The sequence below is a fragment of the Struthio camelus genome, chromosome 3 (assembly GCF_040807025.1).
Source record: "Struthio camelus isolate bStrCam1 chromosome 3, bStrCam1.hap1, whole genome shotgun sequence".
In the NCBI taxonomy this organism is placed as follows: Eukaryota; Metazoa; Chordata; class Aves; order Struthioniformes; family Struthionidae; genus Struthio; species Struthio camelus.
This window is the reverse complement of record NC_090944.1, coordinates 66,453,914-66,479,135: the sequence shown is the minus strand read 5'-3', so window position 1 is coordinate 66,479,135 and position 25,222 is coordinate 66,453,914. Positions and strand designations below refer to the sequence as shown.

The following is a 25,222-nucleotide window of genomic DNA, read 5'->3' as shown; positions in this document are numbered from 1 at the left end:
TTAAAGCACCAAACAGATTTGAAGGTAGAAAGCAATAAGACATCTGCCTGTTGTTTTTTTTTTTTTTTGACTTTTATAAATAAAAAAGAAAAAAAAGAAAATGAACCACCTTTTTTCCAAGTCCAATGCAGGAAAGTCAAGCACTGTAGGTCTTCATTAGGGATAGGTACCTATAAGGTGAAGCAGTAGACAGTATGTGAAATCCCAGCCTTAGCAAAATCAATAGCATACTCTCTTTGACTCTAAAGGAATGAGGATTTCGTTCCAGAAATTGAAACCAATTATTAGCCAAATAATTTGAATATATAGGGAAATGTAAACTAAAAGGAATAATTTTACAATGTAGGAGCTAAGCTGTATGTAAGAAGCGCTTTAAAAATTGTGTGATAATATCTTACTATTATCTTTTTTATAATAGTTTGCCAATAAATATGTATGTTCTGTGGCTCAGGGAGAGGTCTATGTTACAGTAGCTCATGCTGAGTACTACTTTGTTGCAGCAATGGCATGAATGATGCTTGTTTTCCCAGTGATGTGAGGATATCTAAATCTAGTCCTGTAAAATTTCGATTCAAAGTAAATCCAGAAGGATTAAATCATGAATATTGCAGAAAAGCAGTGCGACCGGGGAAAATGAAGAGGGAAGGAAGGAGTTTGGGTTATAATACTGAAACAAAATAAATATGGTCTTACAAAACAGTACACGACAATTAGAAAATATATTTATACTAAATTAAAACTTTATTGACTAATGTTCTCCAGACAACACGATCTGATGGACTATGGTTGCATACATGCAATGAAGTTGAACGCAACAGTAGTTTAATATGGAATGTCAAACACATTAATATATTGTATTATATGAAACCATTTATCTGTGTTGCTGCAAAATGAAACCAAGTTACGTATTTCCTTGGTGAATTTGTGTTGAGCTAAGAGGCAATGCATTTGAAGAAACTGGTAGATTTCTGTTGAGCGTAAATTTCAAATAAATTAGCTAGAATTGTTCTCTTTAAAAATCCTTTCAACTTCACTTGCGTTTCAAACTAAATCTAAGTGTAAACACCAAAGTTGCTAAAGCCATCTAGAAAGACCTATCAAACCTGGACTGGACATTATAGTTCAGTAAATGTGAATGTGTAGCACAAGAAAAATACCAGTTACTGCAAAAGTCATGTAGGCATATTTTATTATTAAACCAGCACAAAGCATTTCTTCTAAGTTTCTCACATAAAACACTAAAGCTTGCTTACAGTACTACAACTTCTATCATTCAAGCATCATTATTACCTACCAGGGAGATCAGCTAGATGACCTAATGGGTCTTTTCCATCCCTAGCTTCTATCTAAGAAAATCATTCATGCCAGCAAGAACATGGTTCACTACATATTGGGCTTGATCCGATAGACTGCATTCAGGTAAATTTCCCACTGACTTAAAAGAGAGACTTTGCAGAGAAAGATGTCCAGGATTGGGCCCTTTTTATTTATTTTTTTTAAGTATCCATTTAGGATGCATGGAAAATATTATATAGAATTAAAAAAATATATGACGTACTTTACTTGCATTTAAGGAATCAGAGAATGTAAACACCATTGTGGCCCACATCTTCACAATATCCATGAGAAAGTGTCAACTGCAAGTATTCTGTGTGCGTATATTCCTCAATGTGTGCTTCTGAGGGTATTTTGTGCATACTTTTACCTCCTCAACCATGTCCACACACACATGTACGCTCCTAACATACACAGAGGTGTGATAAAACTAACTAAAGGCAGTTGATTGCCTGAGTTAATACTTAAATCTGCACGTGGTAGCAAACCAGGTTTTATACAATGCTAATTACAGAGTATGTGAGCAGCAGGACATGAGTATTGCTTTAGGCAAGAGAGTGTGGATGCTGGTTCTACAAATATGGATTTGTCCACTCACGCACATAACAAAATCTACCTGCATGAGGGTTGGAAAATCAGGTGATCAAAGTATTTTTTGGTGGACCATGTCTGAAATTTGAATCGATTGATTCAAAGGCTGTAGATTATCCTCACAGAAGCCCTTCAAGAAACTTGAGGGCCATACAGGAAAGTTTACCTTCAAAGTGCACTTTTTAAGAATGGAATGTTCTTGACAGGGAAATGATTGGAGGCAATCCTGGACTTTTCGCTTGTTGAATAGGAAAAATGCTTTCATCTTCAGGCAGCACTTCACCCTGACAAATGTGAGTTCAGTTATTATTGGGTTTCAGTATTACAGAAGATTCTTTAGAAACAAACACAATAGTACACACATACACATACACTCAGATATTTACAGCCTTTCTAGAAAAAACAACCCCCTACCTTAGAAATGACTACTTATTTTTAGTTTTTTCTTTTTTTTTAGTATTTAAATTCTTTAAACCAGCTACATTAAATACCAAAGTGTATTGTACCACCCCACACCAACCCCACATCCCCCCCCAAAACAGCAAGAATTTTAAAAGTTTGTTTGCTTGTTTGTTTGTTTTTATGATTGTTAAAATCTCCTGCTTGAGACTATTAAGTACCACCTCCACTGGAACAAGATCAACACTGACTGCATCCTCCAATGCACGTCGTTTCATAGTTGAGCAAGTACTGCATCTAGAAGCTTAGATCTCCAGGTCATCAGGTCGAGGCCTGCTGCTGGCTCGGCTGCTGGCTCTGCTGGGAGGCCTTTGGTCCACAATGGTGAGAGGCTGCAGCTCATGTCCCGACGCCAGCTTTTTGGTGTTCTGGTGCTCATCGGGGAAGTCGAAGGGCTGGGCATGCGAGTTGGAGATGGTGCTGCCAGCTTGCCCCATCCTGTTCTGCTCCGCACTGTAATTGGCCCAGTTTTGCTCGCTGGCTTGCTTATTGTAGTTACGACAGGAGGAATTGTTCCTGTCTCCGGTAACAAGCTTGTACCCTGGGGGAGACATGGGAGACAAGGGGGCAGTTGGTGAGGAACAGCCATTGTAATAAGCATATTTGGGGGAGGCACAGTCCTTGGAAGGGCTCATGGTACCGCTGTGAGAGTAGGGGTCGGTTTTTCCTTTCACACGATCCTTGACACCCTTGAAGAACACATAGAAAAGCTCGATGATGTTCAAGGCAAGAGACACCAAAGACACCACCAGCATGAAGAGAATGAAGATGGTTTTCTCAGTTGGACGGGAGAGGAAACAGTCCACTCTGTGTGGGCATGGGTCTCGCTCACAGGTGTAAATGGCATTCAGGCTAAACCCATAAATGTACCACTGTATCAGCAAGAAAGCCACCTCAAAGACAGATTTGAAGAGGATGCTGATAATGTAGGTACGGAGCAGTCCTCCACGCATTTTCACTTTGCCATGTTCTTCGATCCCATACTTGAATTTCTTAATTTCTATTTGTTTGAGGTGCATATCCACATTCACACCATCATTTTGGACCACTTTGAGCTCTTCTTCCCTTTTGTTCAGCTTCTCTTCTTTCCTCATCACATAGAACACATGTGCAAGGTACAAGAGGGTAGGTACAGACACAAATATGATCTGCAGAACCCAGAAGCGCACGTGGGAGATGGGAAAGGACTTGTCATAGCAGACATTCTCACAACCAGGCTGTTGAGTGTTACACCGGAAAGCAGATTGTTCATCTCCCCAAGCAGATTCGACTGCTGTCCCCAATAGTAAGATTCGGAAAATAAAGAGGACAGACAGCCACACTTTCCCTCCTGCAGTAGAGTAAGCTTGAACCTTGTCAAGAAGTTTTCCCAAGGCACTCCAGTCACCCATCTTCACAGGATGCTGGCTAAAGAAGAACACAAAGAGAAACAAATAGTGATGATTAAGACAGATCTTTAGTACTTTTTTGTCACACTGAATCACAGATCAGAGCTAATAATACAGTGATGCCAGCTTTATTTCAATTTGTGAGTGTTAGCCTGCAGGTAGAGTGGCAAGTTAGGGAAACTGAAAAGAGAAATGTCATATGGTGACCCAGAGTACAGCAAAAAAAGAGCTTTCCAATTTCACTCTTGTTTTCAAGAAGTCCATGAGGACCATTGGTTGCCACCACTGTTTGCTCAAACAAGGTTCTTTGGTGGCAGTCTCATTTCAATGACTAACAACACTGGCTGATGTAGAAAATAGCTGTAACACACTGCTGATCAAGATGTAGAAGTACTTATCGGCACTGCCTGAATATCACAGGAATAAATGAAAGATTTCTCTCTCTTGAGTGTGGATCACTCATGATGGATTTTATGTTCACTCTTTAAGAGAAAAAGAAAGCAAAACATAGCATAATCTCAATACAAAATGTTATACTAAATTAATGTTAGGGTTGCATACCTAAAATTGCATCCTCACAAAACATATCAATTTTCCTATGGTAGCATTAAACTGAGCTCCTGCATATTACATGATGTGTAAAGCATTTAAGGGTATAGTTCCTGATGTTGCAAAGTTTATACCATGCCCAACTTCAGAGAAAAGTTGCTATCTCAATTAAATTTATATATTAGTGTTTGCAGCACAATGGCCAATGTTAGTATTCTTTATCTATCCTTTTAAAAAGGAACAGGACATGTTAAATGCATGAAACAGCTAAGCTCATGTTACCATATTGGAGGAACTGGTTTCCTGGTTATCTGTGGCTTCCTTAAATTTTTTGTATTTTCAGCTTCGTAACTGTATCTTTTAGATTTAAATTCCTTTGCTTTGTTATAAAAGGAAAAAAGATTTAGTAAGAAATAAAGGGAAATCTACTCTTTCTGTTTTGAAGGCAACTCCTGGCTGCCTTCAACAAATGCACCACTCATACAGTGTGCATTCCGAGGACTGAACAATGCAAGTTTAAATCATTTCTCTGAATTAGACTTTACAGCGTGCATGTCCGGGACACACGCAGCTTCTCAGGTATATCTGCAAATACACAAGGAGACACAAAAAAAAAGAAATATTCTACTTAATTTTCTTGATTCCTAAGAAAAACAAGGATCGCTGTAGGATTTTTTGCGATTGGAGTATGGTAATCTTATCAGCATAGAAATTTATGTTCTAACTTGCCCCATATAAACAAGCATGCGAAATCAGGCACCTAAAAGAAACAATGACCACAAAGCTTCCCTTTTAAAGTAGGTACTCCTGGGTAGAGAGATTTATCCCGCACACGCTGAGTAATCTCTTCCCGGTATTTATAGTTTTGATAATGTCCAAATGATTTCCTTCCCATTGCATCATGGATATATTCCCTAATGAAGGTCATTTATTAAAAAAATAAAATAAAATAAAATCTGGGTAATTCATAAAATAGGAAATTTTAGTACCAAAGAGATTTTCTTTCAAGAAGTGATTAGTCACTGGAAACATGGGATTATAAATTTGGCAAGCTTAATTATAACAATAGATGCCAAACAAAAAAACTACCATCCTTTCTTTTTTTCCCATAGGAAAGAGTGTGAGAGAATAATGGGAGGCAAGTGTTTAAAGTACTTGCTCTGATACCTCTGAGATGTCAATTATCTTTGAAGCCCTGAAAAATATCCTAGGGCCATTTCCTCAGCCCATTTAGTCAGCTTACTCTCATGTGTAGAGGAAGTTTAACTATTGTTGTCTTCAGACCCTTCCTCACATAATTAGTTCTTCACATGAATGTGGTCCCATTGAAGGATCAGGCCTACTTTAAACTTTTAAATCTGGAAGCTTCAGCTGGGAGGGATATATAGTGTGTTTATCTCTGACATATCCTTTTAGTCATTTGGAGGTTTAGTCATTCCGAGGAAAGATTTGTTTGTCTTTATTGGTTCAGGTTGGTAGAAAAGAGGCAGGCACATTAGCTTGGAGCACTCTGAAAGGGCTGGAATGCAATGTTACAACGTTCCTTCTCAAACTGAGATTGTTAAAACAGAGAACAGCCTGTAACTATACAATATGTGAAGTTTGTTCTAAAGGCAAGTTATTTTCTCCATGTCCTAGAAGTGGAAGTGGACAGAAGAAGCCTTTTTCAAGTAATAACTTCTTGATTTAATTAGTCAGCTTTCTGATGACTTCAAAATACTGAATTAACAGACTTTCCTCAGATTCAATGTATTTTTTTACTGTCTAAATGTTATTTCAGATTGAAACTTTGATTAAGAAAACAGAGGATGTGTTATTTCTAGGCACTTATAACTTCTTTGTTTTTTTAATTGCACTCCACTCTGGTCCTATAATGTAAGATGATTTACCTCAGTTTTGACCTACTTAATCCCACACCTGCAATATTTTGAGAATTTAGTACCTATTTTTTAATTTACTTCAGCATGTAAGATTGCAAAGTTTCATTTATATCCTCTGGCAATATAAACTCCAGGAGGAAACATTCCATGCTTGAATTACTCATACATAGTTTTGAAAAGCAACTTTTTTTTTAAAGAGATCAGTTACACACTAGCATTTGCCAGTGATAAAAACCCCACATCAATTCATAACATTGTACTGTTAATCAGATAACCTTGTGGTGGCACAAGCGTATTACTCCTTTGCTTAAGTGGATTCTGTTGTTTTGTGAAACACAGTACTTGCTGTATTTGTTGCTGTTGTAGAGAAAATTCATTCATCAAATCTAACTTGTTTACTTTCAGGACACAGAAAGAGTATTTTTATTAATTAATTAAAATATTTATTTACTGTATATAAACAGGATTTTTGTATCAAACAATTAATTAAGTTTTCTATCTTTGTAAATAGTTTTAAATGGATGGAAAACTACCTCTAGGAATATTTCTTCAGCATTCTGGATGTTAAGTTCTCTTAACAATACTAAACTCCTTAAATGAGTCCACCGAAAAACACAGGTTGGTCTGATAGATTGGTACCATTTCAGTACTTCAGGAATTTAATGATATGCTTGATTATGAGTGTGTGAGTTTCACGTGTTCTTGCTGATTATTACTTTATAGCATTATATCCTTTTTGAGGTGGACTAATACAGGCCTTGTAAACTCTTTAAAAGATGGATTTCTTCCAGGTTCTACCGTATGTGGGTAAAGATAGGAAAAAAGCCATAGAGCAGCAGGAGCTATGACAGCATTCATCTGCATCAGTTTTGGATGAGCATATATATAAGGCATTTGATTTATAAGCCACAATTAAGAAATTCTAGAAGTATTTTTTACGGACGGCATTCATCATGTCATCTGCTTCATATTTTCCAGGGAGAATAATGCAAACTCAGTCCTGTGGTAATGTGCTCAGGTTTGACTACAGTGTTAGAAGGTCACATACCAGTGGATGGAAGAGCAATAAGGGTTAGAGTGTGATCTAAAATGGGATTGTGCAGCTGAAGCAGTTGGCCAAACCTTTGGTTTTCCTACAAGAGCTTGTGCTTGAAATACACATAAAAATAAATAGCCAACAAAAGAAAAGATTCTGGACCTTGAACATCAATCAACTTGACTATTTCCCAAAAGCAGACAGCATTTTAGAGAAAGCAGCTGAGATGTTCAACTGCTGTGGTTTAGCTGGGTTGGAAGAGGGAAAGCTAATTTTATGAAATCTTATGAACATTAAGAGAATGTTTTTCAGACATTCCTGTGGAAAAATGTAACTCATTTGTAGGTCTGCAGATGAACTTGAGTTCATTTCACCCACTGGACAAAGATTATACACGAAATGGTTGCAGTAACTGGAATTTAAAGTGTCACAACAGTTTGCTTTTTTGGCTTTCTGCTGGTGGTCACTCACTAGTGGATCTTCCTTTGCCTACCACATTGCTCTCCTTCTACCTAATTTAATTCTAAAGCATAGTTGCAAAAGGTCCAAAAGCAACCATAAGGTCTTCCTTAGTCATTCTGTTGTTTTACGTGTCAGGTCCACTGTTTATGTTATTCCCAAATTCACCCCTCTCCTAACAGGGTGCAACTCACTGTGAAACTAAGAGAAGAAACTGATTTACTTGAGGGAGACCCAGGCCTTCTGCAGTTAATGCTTGCAGACTTTGAAATCTGGAATTCTGAAAAGTGCATAAGATCTAAACCATGGGCCAGGTGTCTGCTCATTATGTGCATTTGGTGGGTAGCATCTGGCAGTGTACCAGAGACCAGGGGAAGGATAGCAATGCGTCTGAGGAAATAGATACATTGCTCAATGATGTCATCTAATCATCCTCAAGCCCACAGGAATCCCTTCACTTAAACTAATGTTCGTTTCAGAGACAAATATAATTAATCTTTCAGGCTTGCATTATATGAGAGCTGCGATAACTTTACAATACTTAATATGTTTGCGCCTCTGAGTATATAAGCATTCAGAGTTATATCACAAATCAAATCCCTCGTGTCCCTCTCTTCCTTCTGAGCTCAGCCTAATACTCACCCTTCTCCCATTCGCATGCCTCTTAGGTATTGAGGGTCAGTGCCAGTGTTTGCCTTTGAAGTTTTTGAAGGAAACACTTCAGTAAACATCTCAAAGACTAGAGGCTTGAATTCTACAGTATAGTGTGCTGTCCAGATGTTAAAAATGGGAGGATGAAAGCTTCACGCAAGTCCTCCAACTTTCCCTCAATACGCTCACACATGCACAAACAGGAGTTGGACAGAAGGTGTTCCTTAGCTCATTTTTATTACCATTACCATGGGTTTTCGTAAATCTCACATGCCAAAATCTAAATGAATGCCTCATAAAAATTATGCCATTTCACAAGGCTCACTAGCTATTAAGGCAAAATATGAGGACAAACATAAGCACATATTATTCTTGTTTAATAGGAGAATGTGTTACTTGATAAGATTCTGTACTTCTCATTTCAATTGAAGGTTCTTTTTCCTGCCTCCTCATGTTGTTCTTTAAGTACTGGCAAGCACCAAGTAACAATACCAATAAGGAATCACTGCAAGTCTTGCAATCTAAAAAGCTTTTTAGTTCTCCAAAAGATGTTATTCAAGCACGCCTTTCCTCCACAGTTTAGTATTAGAGCCTTCAAGGTAATATAAACGGAATGTGCCTTATTGGAAGTATGACACATATTGAGAATATTCTTGCAAAGTTCTTCCTAAAAAACTTTCATTTATATCCACCTAAGACTTTCACAGACATTGCCAGCGTGGTAAGGCATATCATGATATCTCACATTCCTTCGCTAAAATCCTTTACTGAGGTTGCTAAAACAGAGTAACTATATACAAACTAGATTAAAAATCCTTAACCCACGTCTGGATTTTATCACATCTGTTTTAAAAGAAGGGGCAAAAATTATGAGGAAGACCATGTGAAAGTCACTACTTTAGTAGCTGTAGCATTTAACAAAGCACCTAATTAAGAACCTTGCTCGGCACAAACTATTAGGCATCAATCGAGATTTCCATATCAAAGCAAAATGTAGGGGCACAAATGGGACACACTCAGGAGAAGGTCTCACTGTTACGAACTTCAGAGGCAATTTCAGTGCAATAGAAGAGACTGAAGCGCACCTAGATTTTTTTTTCTTTAAAGTAGTTCATTTAGTGTTAGATAACTATACAGTGTAGCAATTTTACCAACACGCTAGCAACAAGTCTACAATCCAGCTTTGCAGACAGAATTTCACCAGTTACTTTCTTAATGGAACAAGGTTAGAAGTTGAAACAATTTGAAGAAAGGTGTAAAAATATTGCAAAAGAAAACAAAAAATAATACCTACAAACCTAAAGTTAACACTTTAGAACTCACGCCTTTTTTTTTTTCTTTTTCTTTTTTAAGTTAGTTTTTAAACATGCTTAACCACGAGCGAAGCAACAAAAACTTATTGTAGGGGAAGAACTGTTTTTAGAAAAAAAGTATACACAAAAAGAAGAAAAAGGAAAGATGAAAAAGGAAAACTTGCAACTTACCCTTGCTGATCAGCAGTGAAACAGGATAAGAAAACTTCTTTGGAGGGTTAAAGTAAAATGGAAGAGCACGTTCAGGCACTCAGACCTGTCTATTTAAACTTTAAAAGTCTACTTCTGTTTTGTATTTTTCATCCTTCCTTCCCACTAATGAAGGAAAAGTGCTGATACCTCGTAAAAGTTTTTTCTAACTTGGAACACTGGGAGAGCTTTTAACAAGTTTTCAAGCCTCTGACTGTGAAAGAGGAGGGGAAAAGGAGGGGTAGCAGCCCAGGAGGAGGGGCACGCTGCAAATGGAGAGGAGGAAGGTGGGGGAGGAGGAAAAGAACTGAAGGCGCAGCAAAAAAGAGTACGGGAAAGAGGAAAGAGTGCATGCATCAAGGTCCACTGCTGCTGATGCAACAAAACGAATGAAAGGGCACTTAGTAGACACCTACCACAGACGCAAAGGGTACCTGAGTAGCACTTTATCCAGAGCTGGACTTGCCTGGGACAGATGAAATAGCTTAGCACACTGGTGTGCGTTAGGAGTTTCAACATGAGGCAAGGCAAAAAGGCATGAAAGACTTTAATTGGTAACCAGTGCGAACCTTCTGGATGCTGGGAATAGAACTGGGCTACATAGCTGCTATCTCCCCTCCCCTCCAGTCCACTACATAAGAGAGGAAGTCGTCTCAAGTCCTCTCAAATTTTGTTATTAATATAGCTTTGTTTACTTGGTTCCATTTCCTTTACGTGCACACATGAAAGCACACACAAGCAGCAGTGTGTTTGTTTCTTCAGGAGATACCCATCACACATTTTTTATTTTTATTATTGCTGTCTGTGTGTGTGTGTGTGAGCATGCATGTGTGTATGCATATCCTACGGGAGAAACGAAGAAATGATCTCACATTCCAGGAAACTCTTTCCAGGAAACTTTAGAAAATAAAGCATAGTACAGAGATTTAATCCTAAATAGCGATCAGAAATGCTTCTGATAATCCTTCAGTTCATTTTACTGAATAAAGGCATGCTCCTAAACTGATCTATTCCATTAGAACAAGACTTTTTTGGTTTTGCTACTGACCAATTCCTAATCAAACACTCCTCTGAAAAATGCCGCTTCTGTAGAACAGACAGAAATTTATTTCTCCATCTATATTAAATTCCTCAAACATGGAGTCTAAATCACATTAGGAACTGGTCTTGGATTTGTTCATGTCATGGGGTATTTGCTCCTCATTGGGGCTGCTTAACAGCTTCTCTGGAGATGTTCAGTGGCTAGATAGTCGTCAAGGTAGTTTCATGTTTTTCGTTGTACCAGGCTCATTTGGATTTCAACTCTCGTTATTCATATAGGCTATTTCTAGGGTCATCCATGCTCAGCAGCTTCTTGTTTTTCTCTTGAAAGGCTACAAAAGAGGGAAGAAGTCAAGTAATGGCCTTTTAGAGGTTCCCAAATGAAGATTCTCTGTACAATTTGTTCTTGAAATGATGAACGTTACATTCAACAACAGTACATGCATATCACTCTTCATTTTATTTTTCATAGCCTTTACCTACTGCTTTTTTTCTGGGAAGGAAAACTGAGACAAAGGTCCTTGTAGAAGGGTATTCAGTGGTTAACTTTGAAGCTGCGGAAGAAACCAAGGATCCTGATTCTTGCTTTGGAGTTCTTTGTAGCAGACCACACTGCCTCCTATGTGAGAAAAAGAGCTAGTACACTAGAAGTATACACCTCCTGTTCTTATTCCTCTGCCTGAGATGTCTAGTTTCTCTAATTTGCTTCCTTCCCTTTGATACTTGCTATTAGTTTTGACAGTTTTTTTAGTTTTTACAGTAGTCCAAGTCATGTGGCAAAAAGAAATCTTTTCTTCTTGTTCTCTGAGTGTTGTTTGAAGATTGCTGTCTCTTTACAGTTTGAGGAAAAGAAAAGCAGCAGGGAAGAAATGGAACTTTGTGTTCAGCAGTCTCTGGTCCCTTGTTGAGAGTTATAATATACAAGCCATAGTGCTTCACTGCGTTCATGACCATGGTATAGATAGTGACTGGAGTACACCCAATGCTCCTGCTACTGCCCCATAAAGCACTGGTTATTCTAGTGCAAAGTACAAAATGCTGATGAGGTGGCTAAGTGTGTGCTGATGCTGAGATGACAAGAAGATTTGGAATGTCATACATGTCGGTGCTGAAAAAGCTGCCCCTTTGGAAAACAGCTACAATACAGGAAAAAAAAAAAAAAACTTTAATTCTAGTATGTTAGCATGCAATGCTATTGTCTCCTATCAAAACCAACAAGGTCACAGAGTCCAGCATGACAGACCTTGTACTTTTCCCTATATCTTTCTTTACAGGCTTTGCAATTTTTCAAGTATTCTGTTTTCAGAAGAAAGACTGAGAAGTATTTCTCTGCTTAAATAAACAAACTGTATTTGTGAGAAGCCCAACGCTCATAAAATCCACATTGCAAAACTAAAAAGTGTATGTTAGTAAGAAGGGAAGAATAATTTTGCAGTAATAATAAGTGTAATATTTAGTTCTAATACAGCATTATCCACATGAAAAAGGAAATTATTTCAAGCTTTCACAGCAATACAGTGTAGAAGTAGGAAGAATTATTATTCGTGTTAAAAACCCCTTGAAAATGTCTTTTAGAGTTTGGAAATATGTGTCTCCATGATCACATTTCACAGCCCATTACTAGAACATTCAGCTTCAGATATTGCAATGATCTAGCATTTCACAAGGTGACCAAAAGTCTTACACTCATTTGCATGGCACATGGAAATAATCTTTTCAGATTGAACAAACGCTTTCACATACAACACCTCCGCAGCAGAAGCTATGTTCAGTGGGAAAGCATGAACATGTTTGACGTGAGATATTTGGAAGTCTGTTCTTAATTAAGGACTAAGAGGCAGGTGAAAAGATCATGCTTAGATGTGAAGCCTTACACTGTGGAACAGAGACCTTTTTACACCACAGAACTGAAGATTTTGGAGCCCTGAGCTCTTTGGGACCAGTATTGCCATCACTGACATTTTGCCTTGTGAAGCAAAAGTCAATGCCTCATGAAGCAATTTTTCACCATGGCAATGTTGTGACTGTATAACATATTTATGTTTGGGTTGGCAGGCTACAAGGCAACCAGTAGGGACATCGCTACCTGGATGCAGTGCCGAAGCAAGGACTCTCTGAAGTGTATCACCAGGCTGAGCCTCGGAGGTGATTTCCACAGGATTTCTTTCCATTCTCTAATGAATCCTCAGTTGAATCAATGAACTGCTTTTCTACACAGACTTACCAAAAGGAATTATAAATTCCAATGGATTATTTAGGATTTACAGCCTTTGACATAGATTCACAGTTAATATAGAACTCAGGCCATTGTTTTCTTTCTATTTACTACCCAAACACAAATACAGAATTCTACAGATAAACTTCTTCCTCAAAGATGAAATATGTTAGTAAGCTGATTCACCAGGAAAGCCCTAGTAAATGAATTTCATTTGATATACTCTCAAGTCCTACGACCATTACAAAATTTCCCATTGAAACCAGTGGGGTTACACGCTCCATGGTTCACTCCTACTTAAGGATGTCTGTGATTTATGGAGCTCTTAAAACACAGAGCACGTCTTCACTTGTTTGCAGTTTGTTTGCAAAATTCACTCCCCAGTACCCCCATGCACAGCACTATCCTCATCCTGTACAATTTCGGAGAGGAGTTGGTGAAACATAAAATAACCGAGATGAGAATACTCATGCAATACTGATTTTCTTGGGTGCCTTTCAAGGCAGCTGTGCAGTCACTCACGTCCTTGGGTGGCACGTAAGCTTCAGCACGTTTTCACTGATATCCCTTCTCACACATTTGGCTTTAAAGACAGACCTGTGAAAAACACATGGCCCTGCTTCAAGTCTTACTGAGGTAAAGCTTCTCAGAATGCCCAGGGTACAGTAATGTGGTATTTCTTGATTACCTAAGCACATAAATGTGCAGACTAATGGTTTTTTTTAGAGCAGCTAGTGGTTTCTGCTGGTTTAAGGAATTTATGTAATCTAGAAATACAATATAGCTTTGAAGTTGTTGGCTGCACAGTCTGTCAGCTGGAGCTACGGGGCTGGGGCCATTGAAAGCTGTTGTGGCCCCACACAGCTGCATTGTGTCCAGCCTGCAGAACAGAGCCTCCCCTCTGAATTTCAAAGGGTCATAGCTTGTTGAAAGCAAAGTTAAGTGCCCTTAGGTACTTAGTAGCTGCCTGCATTTGGGCTGCACAGCACATAGCACATCATAAGAGAATATCGTTGGATAATAGTAATAATAACAACAGTAATAGCACTACTAGTAATACTAATAATAGCAATAGAAATAGAAAGTAATAATAGCAGAAGCAATAATAGTAATAAAAAGGATAATCAAAAGATTTTCTCTTAATGAGCACGCTTGCCATTCCTTTTTGAAACTGGTCTCTCATATTCATTATCTATTAAAAAACATGTTCGCCAGGGTAAAAGGGTGCTTACTCAGCACAAGACAGATTCTGCTTTTACTGGTCTACCCTCAAAATAAACAAATGTTGTTTTAAAAAAGATCCTTCTGGAAACGCATTAAGGCTGAATCACCTCAGATGAAAGTGTGGAGAAGTTCTTAGTGAGAGATGCCACCAGATCAGAGGCCAGTGTACAGCATTAAGCCTAGCAAATACTCACTGTTCTCTCATAACAATTTGCACTGTTGCACGGTCTCTGTCTAGAATCTCAGAATGCTGTATAAATATTAACATAAAATGAGTTAAGTTATATTAACCTCTTTTACAGATAGAGGAAGTTTGTCATGGAGAATGTCAGCAGCTTGCCTGAGTCACAGACAGCTAATGGCAAAACCAGAATTGGGATCCAAATTTTTTAATACCTCGTCCTATCCTTTAAGCACAACATTATTCTGCCCTGTTCTCTGATTTCTTTTTGAAATATAAGTTGACTGTGAACACAGCTAAATAGAAGTCTCTTTCTAAAATGTATGGGAATCACAGAAATGAAAAATATAGAATGTTTAGAGTTTGGGGTGATTGTCTCCTTTCTGTTCTTTGGTCTTAAAAGGATTTATTCCAACTTTGTAACTTATTCTAATCAGTATCTCCCCAGGGCCAGCTGCCCCTTTTGTGAAAATGTATTGCATGCTTAAAAAGACAGTAGAAAGCCATTCTAACAAAGAATGAAGTGTGAGTTCACAGATACTTATGAATTTGGCTCCACCTTCTGTACACAGTGAAAATAAACATGAATTATATTGTATCTTGAATGTCAGTTAAGCTTTTTGTTTATTTTATTTTCCATTTAACTTTCAAAAATCCTCCACTGAGATGTTCTCATGGTATTTTGTGAGTTTTTATTACTCAGTGTTGGAGTTGAGATTTTCCAGTCATTTGATTCGAAAAGATGGGAGTTTTTACAACAAATTTGGCTATTTCAGGTTATCAGAGTTAGCATAGACTTTGAAACTGCTGAAGGTAACGCAATTTTTCACCAAACAGTCTTTTAAATTACTTTGGGGGATTGCAATGGCTGAATACATTGACATCAAAACAAAACAAAATTATAAAATACATATTGACAGGGTCTGTCATTTAGTCTGGTGACTAATCTCACTGGATTCAACAAATCTACGCATACTAAATACTACCCAGTAGTGTGAATAAGGGCTATATGTGAAACTCCAAAAAGAAAAGTGCATGAGTAAAAGACAAAGTGAGTGGGTAACATCCCCCAAATTCCTACCTAGCTGGAGATACTTTTTCACCTTTACTAATGAAAATCATATTCACTATTACTTAAACAGAAAATCAGTTGTGCAATACTCATGGTGCTTCTGATGTTTAGAAAAAGGGAGTGGTTTTGACATAAATTGTAACACTTTTTATCCAGGCTTTAGAAACATCATCTGACTTTATGTGGTAGTCTTTTGAAATGTTGTAGAGATTGATGAGGTTTTCCCATGTGGCTGAACTGAGGGACAGAACATTTGGGTACTTTGCCCATATGGGAATAGCAGGGCAACAGAGAAGGGGATGCCCTCCTCCTAAGGAGTTGTGATCGCCTCCATCCTGCCCTCAGAATTTCCCCAGGTTTGGTTTTGTTTGGATCTTTGATCTTCCCATTCAAATTGTTTCAGTGTTTCACTCAGTATTTGAATGAATTTGTTAATGGGAGGCATGGTGTTTTAGTCATAGAGTCACATTTTTATGTTTGTTTGGGCAACATCTTTGGTTACAATGAAACAAATGGAGCTACACAGGTACTTAAATAAATACTGAGGTCTAACTGAAAGTATTTTTCATCCATAAGATCAAAATGAACATTTCATTTATGGTGGACTACAAATGACTTAATATATGGAAATAAGTCCCTTTTTCTACCACTCTTTAAATAGAAAATGGAGAACTAGAAGCAATTATTAATAGACTCTCGTTTGTTAATCTATCCATTTGAAGAATATTTGTTAATCAAATCGTCCATTTAATTTTAATTTTTTATTCATCTCGAGATTAGAGAATGCTTGTGGACAGCCTTTCTCTGTAGATGAAGTAATTTTCAGATTGATTAGTTCATTCACATTTAGCAGAGTAATTAGCTCATTCACATTTAGCAGTGGGAGTGTATTTGCTTACCTGAAGATGGTATATGTTGGTCATTTTAATTTCTTCCCATCCAGCTGCCATGGAAACGAAGAGGATTCAGTATACTCTCACTTTAAGTTTTTTGGGCTGCAAACAAGAGAAATACAATGTGACCTATGAGAATGGACCTGAAATACACTATTTCAAAAGATTTCTGATAGATGGAGGCAGGGTACTTTGGATGTTCCTGGCTGAAAGGTAGAAGCACACTTGGTGAGTTTCTTGGCAGTATTATAAGGGTGTTTGAGGATGTTAACTTTTCAAGGCTTCCCTCTCATCTTTCTTACACCACTGCATTTCCATTCTTTTGGTATACCTGCATATGCATTCTGGCATTGGCCAGAATGATGTGAGGAGCATAATTGTTCCTTTCTTTTTACATGTCCACAGAATTACCTGTTGTAGACATGGAAGTGAAGTCTGTAAGGAACTGACCATTAAGAAATTTAATATAAAAGCAAGTAAAAATTGTTGATAGGATTGACAGCGGGTAAAAATACTAACTGGTTTAAAATACTATTAACTAAGGGATTCCCAGAAGAACAGCTTTGGAAAAACAACTGGAAAATCTGGCTATTGGAATTAGCAGTCACTGTTATTTATAAGACTTCCCCAGAAAAGTATTCCCCAATATAATCCATGAGTCTTTTTCCCAGGCAGTAAGGAATACCAACTCCAGTAGCCAGCCCACTTTGAATTAAAATGTAAATACTTTCATTTATTTAATTTCTCAGAAATTTTAAAGTTAAGTGAACTGAAAACAAAAAAAGTAGTTAAGTTACACAGTGTATCAGTGATTTAATAACATGAACAAACTAGGCATAATGAATCAAAAAATCCCTGACTTCACAATTCAGCCTAGGAACAGCTCATTAGCTATTGTTAACACTGTTCAGCAAGTGTGAACTGTGCGTAAGGGAAAACTTCACAGAAAAGATAACAATGTTTCTCAGGCATTAAAGTTTCATATAAACTACATTATATTAAAAGCATTCTAAAAGCATATAAAACAAAATCAATTCAATAAAGTGAGAAAAGCAGGCGTGACCTATTGAACATTAAATTAATGGTTAACTTTTACATGTAAACTTTGAATAAGAAAAACAATAGCTTTACAACTTTCTAAGGCTGCATTCAAAAGAAACAACTTTCAATATCAGCCCTCAAAACTAACATTGGTATATTATCCATAAGTGCAGTTTGTGTAAACTTGATTACAACAAAAACAAAACAGGTAACAATAATATTGGACTATTTCATATTTACAGAATGTATTTGGAGGAGAGGTATGTAAGACTTCAATGCTCGCTGTAGTCAGTCAAGACTTGCAAATTAATCACTTATATCCTGCAAATTAGTCTGTATAAAACTTAAGTAAAAATGCCTAGGCAAAACCAATCAGATGTTAACTCCTATCAAAAACTGTCTGCATATGAATAAGTGCTTCTGAAGCACGGTGTGGTTAAAGTCTTAAGGTACAGCCTAAATCACAGAATCACACAGAATCACAGAATCGTTTAGGTTGGAAGGGACCTCTGGAGATCATCTAGTCCAACCTCCCTGCTCAAGCAGGGACCTCTAGAGCATATTGTCCAGGATCACATCCAGACGGGTTTTGAAGATCTCCAGGGAAGGAGACTCCACCACCTCTCTGGGCAACCTGTTCCAGTGCTCTGTCACCCTCACAGTGAAGAAGTTTTTCCTCAGGTTCAGAGGGAACTTCCTGTGGTTCAGTTTCTGCCCATTGCCTCTTGTCCTGTCGCTGGGCACCACGGAGAAGAGGCTGGCCTCATCCTCTTGACACTCCCCCTTCAGATACTTGTACACATTTATGAGATCGCCTCTCAATCTTCTCTTCTCCAGGCTGAACAGGCCCAGCTCTCTCAGCCTTTCTTCAGAGGAGAGATGCTCCACTCCCCTCATCATCTTGGTGGCCCTCCGCTGGACTCTCTCCAGGAGTGCCATGTCTCTCTTGTTCTGGGGAGCCCAGAACTGGACACAGGACTCCAGGTGAGGCCTCCCCAGGGCTGAGGAGAGGGGCAGGATCACCTCCCTCCACCTGCTGGCAACACTCTGCCTCATGCACCCCAGGAGACCATTGGCCTTCTTGGCCACAAGGGCACACTGCTGCCTCATGCTTAACTGGTTGTCCACCAGCACTTCCAGGTCCTTCTCGGCAGAGCTGCTTTGCAGCAGGTCAACCCCCAGCCTGTACTGGTGCATGGGATTATTCCTCCCCAGGGGCAGGACCCTGCACTTGCCTTTGTTGAACTTCATGAGGTTCCTCTCCGCCCACCTCTCCAGCCTGTCCAGGTCCCTCTGAACGGCAGCACAGCCTTCTGGTGTGTCAGCCACTGCCCCCAGTTTAGTATCATCAGCAAACTTGCTGAGGGTGCACTCTGTCCCTTCCTCCAGGTCATCGATGAATACATTGAACAAGACTGGACCCAGGACTGACCCCTGGGGGACACCACTAGCCACAGGCCTCCAACTAGACTCTGCACCATTCACCACAACCCTCTGAGCTTGACCATCCAGCCAGTTCTCAAGCCACCTCACCCTCCACTCATGCAGCCCACACTTCCTGAGCTTACCTAGGAGGATGTGATGGGAGACAGTGTCCAAAGCCTTGCTGAAGTCCAGGCAGACAACATCCACTGCTCTGCCCTCATCTACCCAGCCAGTCCTTCCTTCAGAGAAGGCCATCAGGTTGGTCAAGCATGATTTGCCTTTGGGTGAATCCATGCTGACTACTCCTGATCACCTTCTTGTCCTCCAGATGCTTAGTGAGGACCTCCAGGAGGAGCTGTTCCATCACCTTTCCAGGGATGGAGGTGAGGCTGACAGGCCTGTAGTTCCCTGGCTCCTCCTCCTTGCCCTTTTTGGAGACTGGGGTGACACTGGCTTTCTTCCAGTCCTCAGGCACCTCTCCTGATCTCCAGGACCTTCCCAAGATGATGGAGAGTGGCCTAGCAATAACATCCGCCAGCTCCCTCAGCACTCGTGGGTGCATCCCATCGGGGCCCATGGATTTATGGATGTCAAGTTTGGACAAAAGATCTCTAACCCGATCCTCCTCAACCAAGGGAGAGTCTTCCTCTCTCCAGCCTTCCTCTCTTGTCTCCAAGGTCTGGAATTCCTCAGGACTGGCCTTAGCAGTGGAGACTGAAGCAAAGGCAGCATTCAGTAACCCTGCCTTCTCTGTATCCTTCGTCACCAGGGCACCCGCCCCATTCAGCAGCGGGCCCACGTTTTCCCTAGTCTTCCTTTTGCTCTTGATGTATTTGAAGAAGGCCTTCTTGTTTTCCCTGACAACCCTTGCCACATTTAATTCCAACTGGGCCTTAGCCTTCCTTGTCGCACCCCTGCACACTCTGACAACGTGCCTGTATTCCTCCCAAGAATACAGAATTTAGATCCTACTACAAGTCACCTGCAAAACGGAGGAACACGAATCCTAATTTTTGGTCCAGCAGCCTTCCCTCAGGGACTACCAAACTCTGAAAAAAGTGTATACTCGCTTAAATTTCACACAGTACCTACACTTTTCCTTTTGGTAGGCCTGGAACTACTCCACTTTGTGCTGCTCCAAGCCAACCTCCTATCCTCTGTCTGGTCACAACGTAAAAACACTTAGAAACTGGAAACGCTTTCGCCTCCCTCACTACTGAGACCTGATTTTGTAGCGTACGCTGACCAGTCGGGCTTCCCACCTAACACACTTCTCTGCGGGGACCACCTGGGGCTCTGCTCCTGCTGTTGCTGATGTTTTTGCTAATTATTTGGTGATCAGAAGATCTGCCCCCACAGCAGTAAACCTGCTTGCAAGCCCTGCTGCAACTATGAGTGTCACAACCGTATCTTCAGCTTTCCAATCCACTGCTTTAATTAGCAGGATGGAGGAGAGCTGAAATAAAAAAGCATGCCCCTTTCATCCCTGTAGAGGAGGCTGCATGATTTTGCAGAAAGAATTGAAAAGTTCACTGACCTGAGAAATAATTCAGAAGGGTATGAATGTGAGAACATTTGCAGAATGCTAACAGGCTTCTATGTGAACCAAAGCTTGAGTCCTATGCTGTGAAGTTAAATCTCCCACTGTAATTCTGATCTTCTTCAACTGTACCCAGAAATTCTAGGAGGAGAATATCATCTCTCCTGCAGGAACCTGAGCTCCCTCCTTCATGCAAAGAGAATAACAAGTCAAAGAAACCCTGTCTAATGACTGGGATGGTACTGTACTACTGCTACTAGCGGTTTAATAGCACATACAGAAACAATCTTTACGGAAGAAACAAGAGCTCTGAAGTATCTTTACCAGCTGAGCACTGGTAAGGTGCTTGCCTCCTTTCTAAAGTAGAAAGTGAGGTTTTTACCTTGCAAACCTCCTTTTTTCAATGTTCTTTCAGTAAGTCTGAAATTCACTGCACAATCTCACAGTTTCAGGAAGAAAAGATTATATATACATATATTCATTTGTGTTTTTTGAAGTTCTATTATTAGGAACTTATTTTTTGATCAATATACACTTCACATTGCAATAATTTGCCAATATAGTTTTATGACCTTGGGAAAATGTTAATCGCTTTCAATGTTATATTTTTAGAATGCATAAAAAAAAAAGAGGTGTGAAATAGCAAGTTTTTTTCTCTTGCCTATTTCACAAAAGGTCTGGAGGATAAAAGCCGACTGTTCATTTCTCTGTTTGTAGAGAAAAACATGAACGTTTTCCAAGCCATCTGATATTGTAGGCAAGGACTGCCTTTCTCCACATACTAGATTATTATAAGTTCATTGTCTCAACTCAGTGAATAATAATATTAATAATATTATTAATAATACTTAAATAATAAATATAAAATCACTGAATAAATGTAATGAATAGTGAACAATCAAGTTTGGGAAAATTTGCACCATAAATGCAATATATTCTACGATATTCAGTTTCACTGACTGAAGCATATAATATAGAATTCCAGAGACTTTCACAACACATTCTATGATAAAGCTGTTTTTAAATTTTTAGTAGCTTAGAATTCAGAACACTGATAACTTGGATGTTTTAAACGTATTTTTTTAAAAAATACTTGTAGAAGCGGGGTAAATATTCGTAGCAAGATGTTTGAAGAAGGTATATTTATCTCTGACAATTTCAGATGGGCACAGAAAAAGCCAATACAATCCACATAATCCTGGGAATGCCTTTTGCCATCCACTGCGTATTAGTTTTTGAAAATCATAAGTGCTTACTACACTTCAAATTAACTTTTTTAATTGCTGTTTATACTCCCCTAAGTAAGTTCCTTTTTTGAAACCTAGAAAGAAGCTGCAGATATGAAGCCAGTTAGGCTGATAAGTATAGAAGAAAACTGTCAGAAATATTTACTGATAAAGGAAAAAAGATCAAGCTGTTCAGCCAAGCGAGCTAGAAAATGAAGGCCAAGCTTAGGCACTGGAAAGTGAAAACAAACAATAACAACTGCAAGTACAATGCTAGAACAAAAGTAAAATCTCTTTGGATTATTTCACTGAACTCCTATACAAACCACAGATAATTTTATGAATTCCTGTTCCAAGTGGGGCTCATGGATACTGCTGCACCTGCAGTTTTTTTTTTTTCTTTTCTTTCCAATTCACATAAATAGATCTTTGTTACATATTCAACTTTTGTTCTATGCTTTCAATACCATTTGATTTCAGTAGGAATTCCACATCAGGAACAAATAGGGTCTCTACCAGCATTTGAAATGGAAATGAAGACATCTCAGTGTGAAATTGTCAAAGTCCTTGATATGCAACGTGTTTGACGTGGAGACTATGTCTGGAAAGTGCTGGCATGTGTGTTGGAAGCCCTGGTATTATATAGCATCATAAAACAGCTCACCTCTTCCATGGGTCTCTGCTGTAATAATTCCCCAGGAGCTTAAAAAGAAAGTGTTCTGTTCTGACTGTGAGTGAGTGAGTGTACATTTAACAAAGGATAGGCAATTGAGAAATAATATATATTGCATATAATTACCCTGAATATTCATGAAATCTGGGGAAACATATTTAAGAAAAGATTATGCACTGGAAAATGTGTGAAACTTTGTTCTGGCTGCTCTGCAAAATCCCCAAAGCAGGACTCGTAGTCAAAAAGAATATTGCTTCTTTTATTCTATAAATTGTCCTGAGGAAGGTTTATTCCCATACATCTGAGACTGGTTGCCAGTCTTTTCAATTTAGGGCAGAAAACTAAGGCAACAGAAGAATGAACAACAAATGCATCATCATTGCCTGTCTCATTCCTGAAGATACTAACAATATCCAGATAAGCGGGATAGCAATGAGCTTCGGAGATCAGATCTGTAAAAGGATCCTAACCTGTAATGATGATCAATGTGATCACGCTGATGATCACTGCAAAAATAACTTGTTCAAATTCTTGTTCTAATTTGGAAAGATTCTGTCCTTGCACACACACCTCACATGCCCAGGCATCTGGTGGCTCCATGCTCTCAAGATTTACCTCCTTGCAAGCATTCCTAGAAGGAAGTAATAAAGGCACTTCTCAGAAAATTCGGTGCCTCCAGATAAGGCAACCGGTGACTTGGAGCTTTTAGATTATTACAGTGTTACCTAAACACCTGAAATAGAATTCAGCATCAGCAATGCCGCATGTCTTTAAGCAAAAAATCTTTCTCTTAATTCTATGCGTTTATGCTTTCTTTATGCCACTGTTAATCACTACAAGTTGGCATTTCTGTGCAGATAGGTTATTAGTCACACTTGTAGATAGATTATTAGTCACAATTTTCAGATTGTGCCTGGAAGAAAAACTACTACTAGGAAAAAAAGCCTGATGCATTGTTTAACATCCTAATCCTAACAAAGGTTTGAAATATTAGTGGCTAGAAAAAGTATCAACTGCAAACAGAGCAAATAATTAACTTACAAGACACTGAAGGACAGCATACATGAACCTCTGTATTGTCCTTATTCAGATTTGCACGACATCTACATATAACAGAAGCTCTATACTCGGAAAATAGATAAAAACAGAATTTAAGTCACTAATAAAATGTTCAAAAACATCAAATTTTTTAATTACTTTAAAAGTATTACCATTGACCTTATTATACTGAGTCAGTACAGGATTACCTACACTATGTGATTTGATTCAAGAATAAGGCTTAAAAAGTTAAAGGTTTGATAAAAGACATGAAGTACACAAAACCGAGGCTCTCGAAAGAGTCAGGGATGTTAAAATTTCACGTCAGGTCCCACTAGGGGGAGATGTTACATAAAGGAGTTCTTTCGTGATCCAGGATGCCGGCACGGCTGGCACTTGTGCTGATGCCAGTACCACTGCTGTAAACATGCTTGTTACGTGAAAGTTAAAAACGAGTACACTTGGCATTAAAGGGATCGATTTAATGGGGGGTGAAGAAAACTTGTGAGTCAAAGAAGGGCGCGGACTGGTATTAGTAGAGCCTGTAGTGATGCACCCATCATGGCTGTAAATAGTGAAACCACCCAGTCTTAATCCGCATCAGCATCAGAAAGGCATCTGTGCAAGCAGACCTCTGCAGATTTTTCAGTTTCATTGACTCCTTATTTTTATACCTCCATCAACCTGTTTAGATGCCCATGTATGCTCACACAAACACACATAAGCACTTCTTCTAATGCATATTTACAATAAAAAATATTTTTGAGGATCTACCAACAAAAATGAAGAGGTTACCAAATGCAAGCTTTAACTATGTTAAAGAATTTCATTCAAAGATCAAGCGTTTAAGTTCTTCTGGCCATTCTTCTCTTATTTCAGGAACTAAAATCTGCCAATTTGAAACTAGTGAATTCTGAAGGGTTCCTATCTGAAACAGTAATAATTCTTGTAGTATTTTTCAGGCTCGTTTCTACCATGGTCTATAACATATATTTGCCATAAGATTTTCAAGCTTTGACAACTGGACAACAGTTTAGGACCAGCTTTAATTTTTCAGTGGAAGTCAAGATAAGTTGCAGGAATATTCACTTAGCTCTAATATCAGTCAGCTTGGAACATCTTTAAAATCAATCAGCTTTCATCAAGAATGAGTGTATCTCAGAAGGTCTGTCTTTATTTTGCATTTTGTACCAGAACTACTGCATGATATATATATGAAATATAAAAAGCACATAATGTAGTGGTTTGGCTTGCACCCAAGACCTTTCAAGGTCTATTAGTTCAAATAATTCATTGTCATTAATTTTCCTCCGGGTTCTTTACTATCATTCACACTACTCTGTTCAAATGTTCTGGCTCTTATATGAGTGATATATTATATTCTTTTGTCAGTAAACCTACAACACATAGACATTTTTCATTAAAGGTCTCAGTGGGCTATATATAAATGACCATGTATATGATTACTCATAATTGATTTGATCAACCCCTTCTGGGCAATATTATAGAGCAATTGTTTTAACAATTGTTTCAGAAAATGTGTGTCAAGCCTTAATGTTTCCGTCTGGAGATTCTGTTCATCTGCTGCAAAAGAAATACTGGGTAAGGTAAACAAATCACAGATAATACGTGGAGTCACTGGTAGAGGCAGGTAGCTGGAATGTGACCTCTTTTTTATAACTATATACAATTTAATTAAATCACAAACATCTATCCCGTTCCACTGTAGATAGAAGTTAATGTTAAGGGAAAAAGATTAGGAAAAATCAAGAATATTATCACATCGTCAGTTGTAAGTGCTGT

The 25,222-nt window shown here is 38.6% G+C and overlaps 1 protein-coding gene across 1 annotated transcript; it reads right to left on the bottom strand.

Annotated features, from left to right (window-relative positions):
• Positions 1–718: 718 nt before the first annotated feature.
• On the bottom strand, positions 719–10,462 carry GJA1 (gap junction protein alpha 1). Its single transcript, XM_009678225.2, has 2 exons — positions 9,833–10,462; positions 719–3,792 (listed from the first exon to the last, which is right to left on the bottom strand). The coding sequence occupies exon 2, from the start codon at positions 3,774–3,776 to the stop codon at positions 2,631–2,633; it is 1,146 nt and encodes a 381-aa protein (XP_009676520.1). The 5' UTR covers positions 3,777–3,792; positions 9,833–10,462; the 3' UTR covers positions 719–2,630.
• Between the last annotated feature and the right edge of the window lie 14,760 nt (positions 10,463–25,222).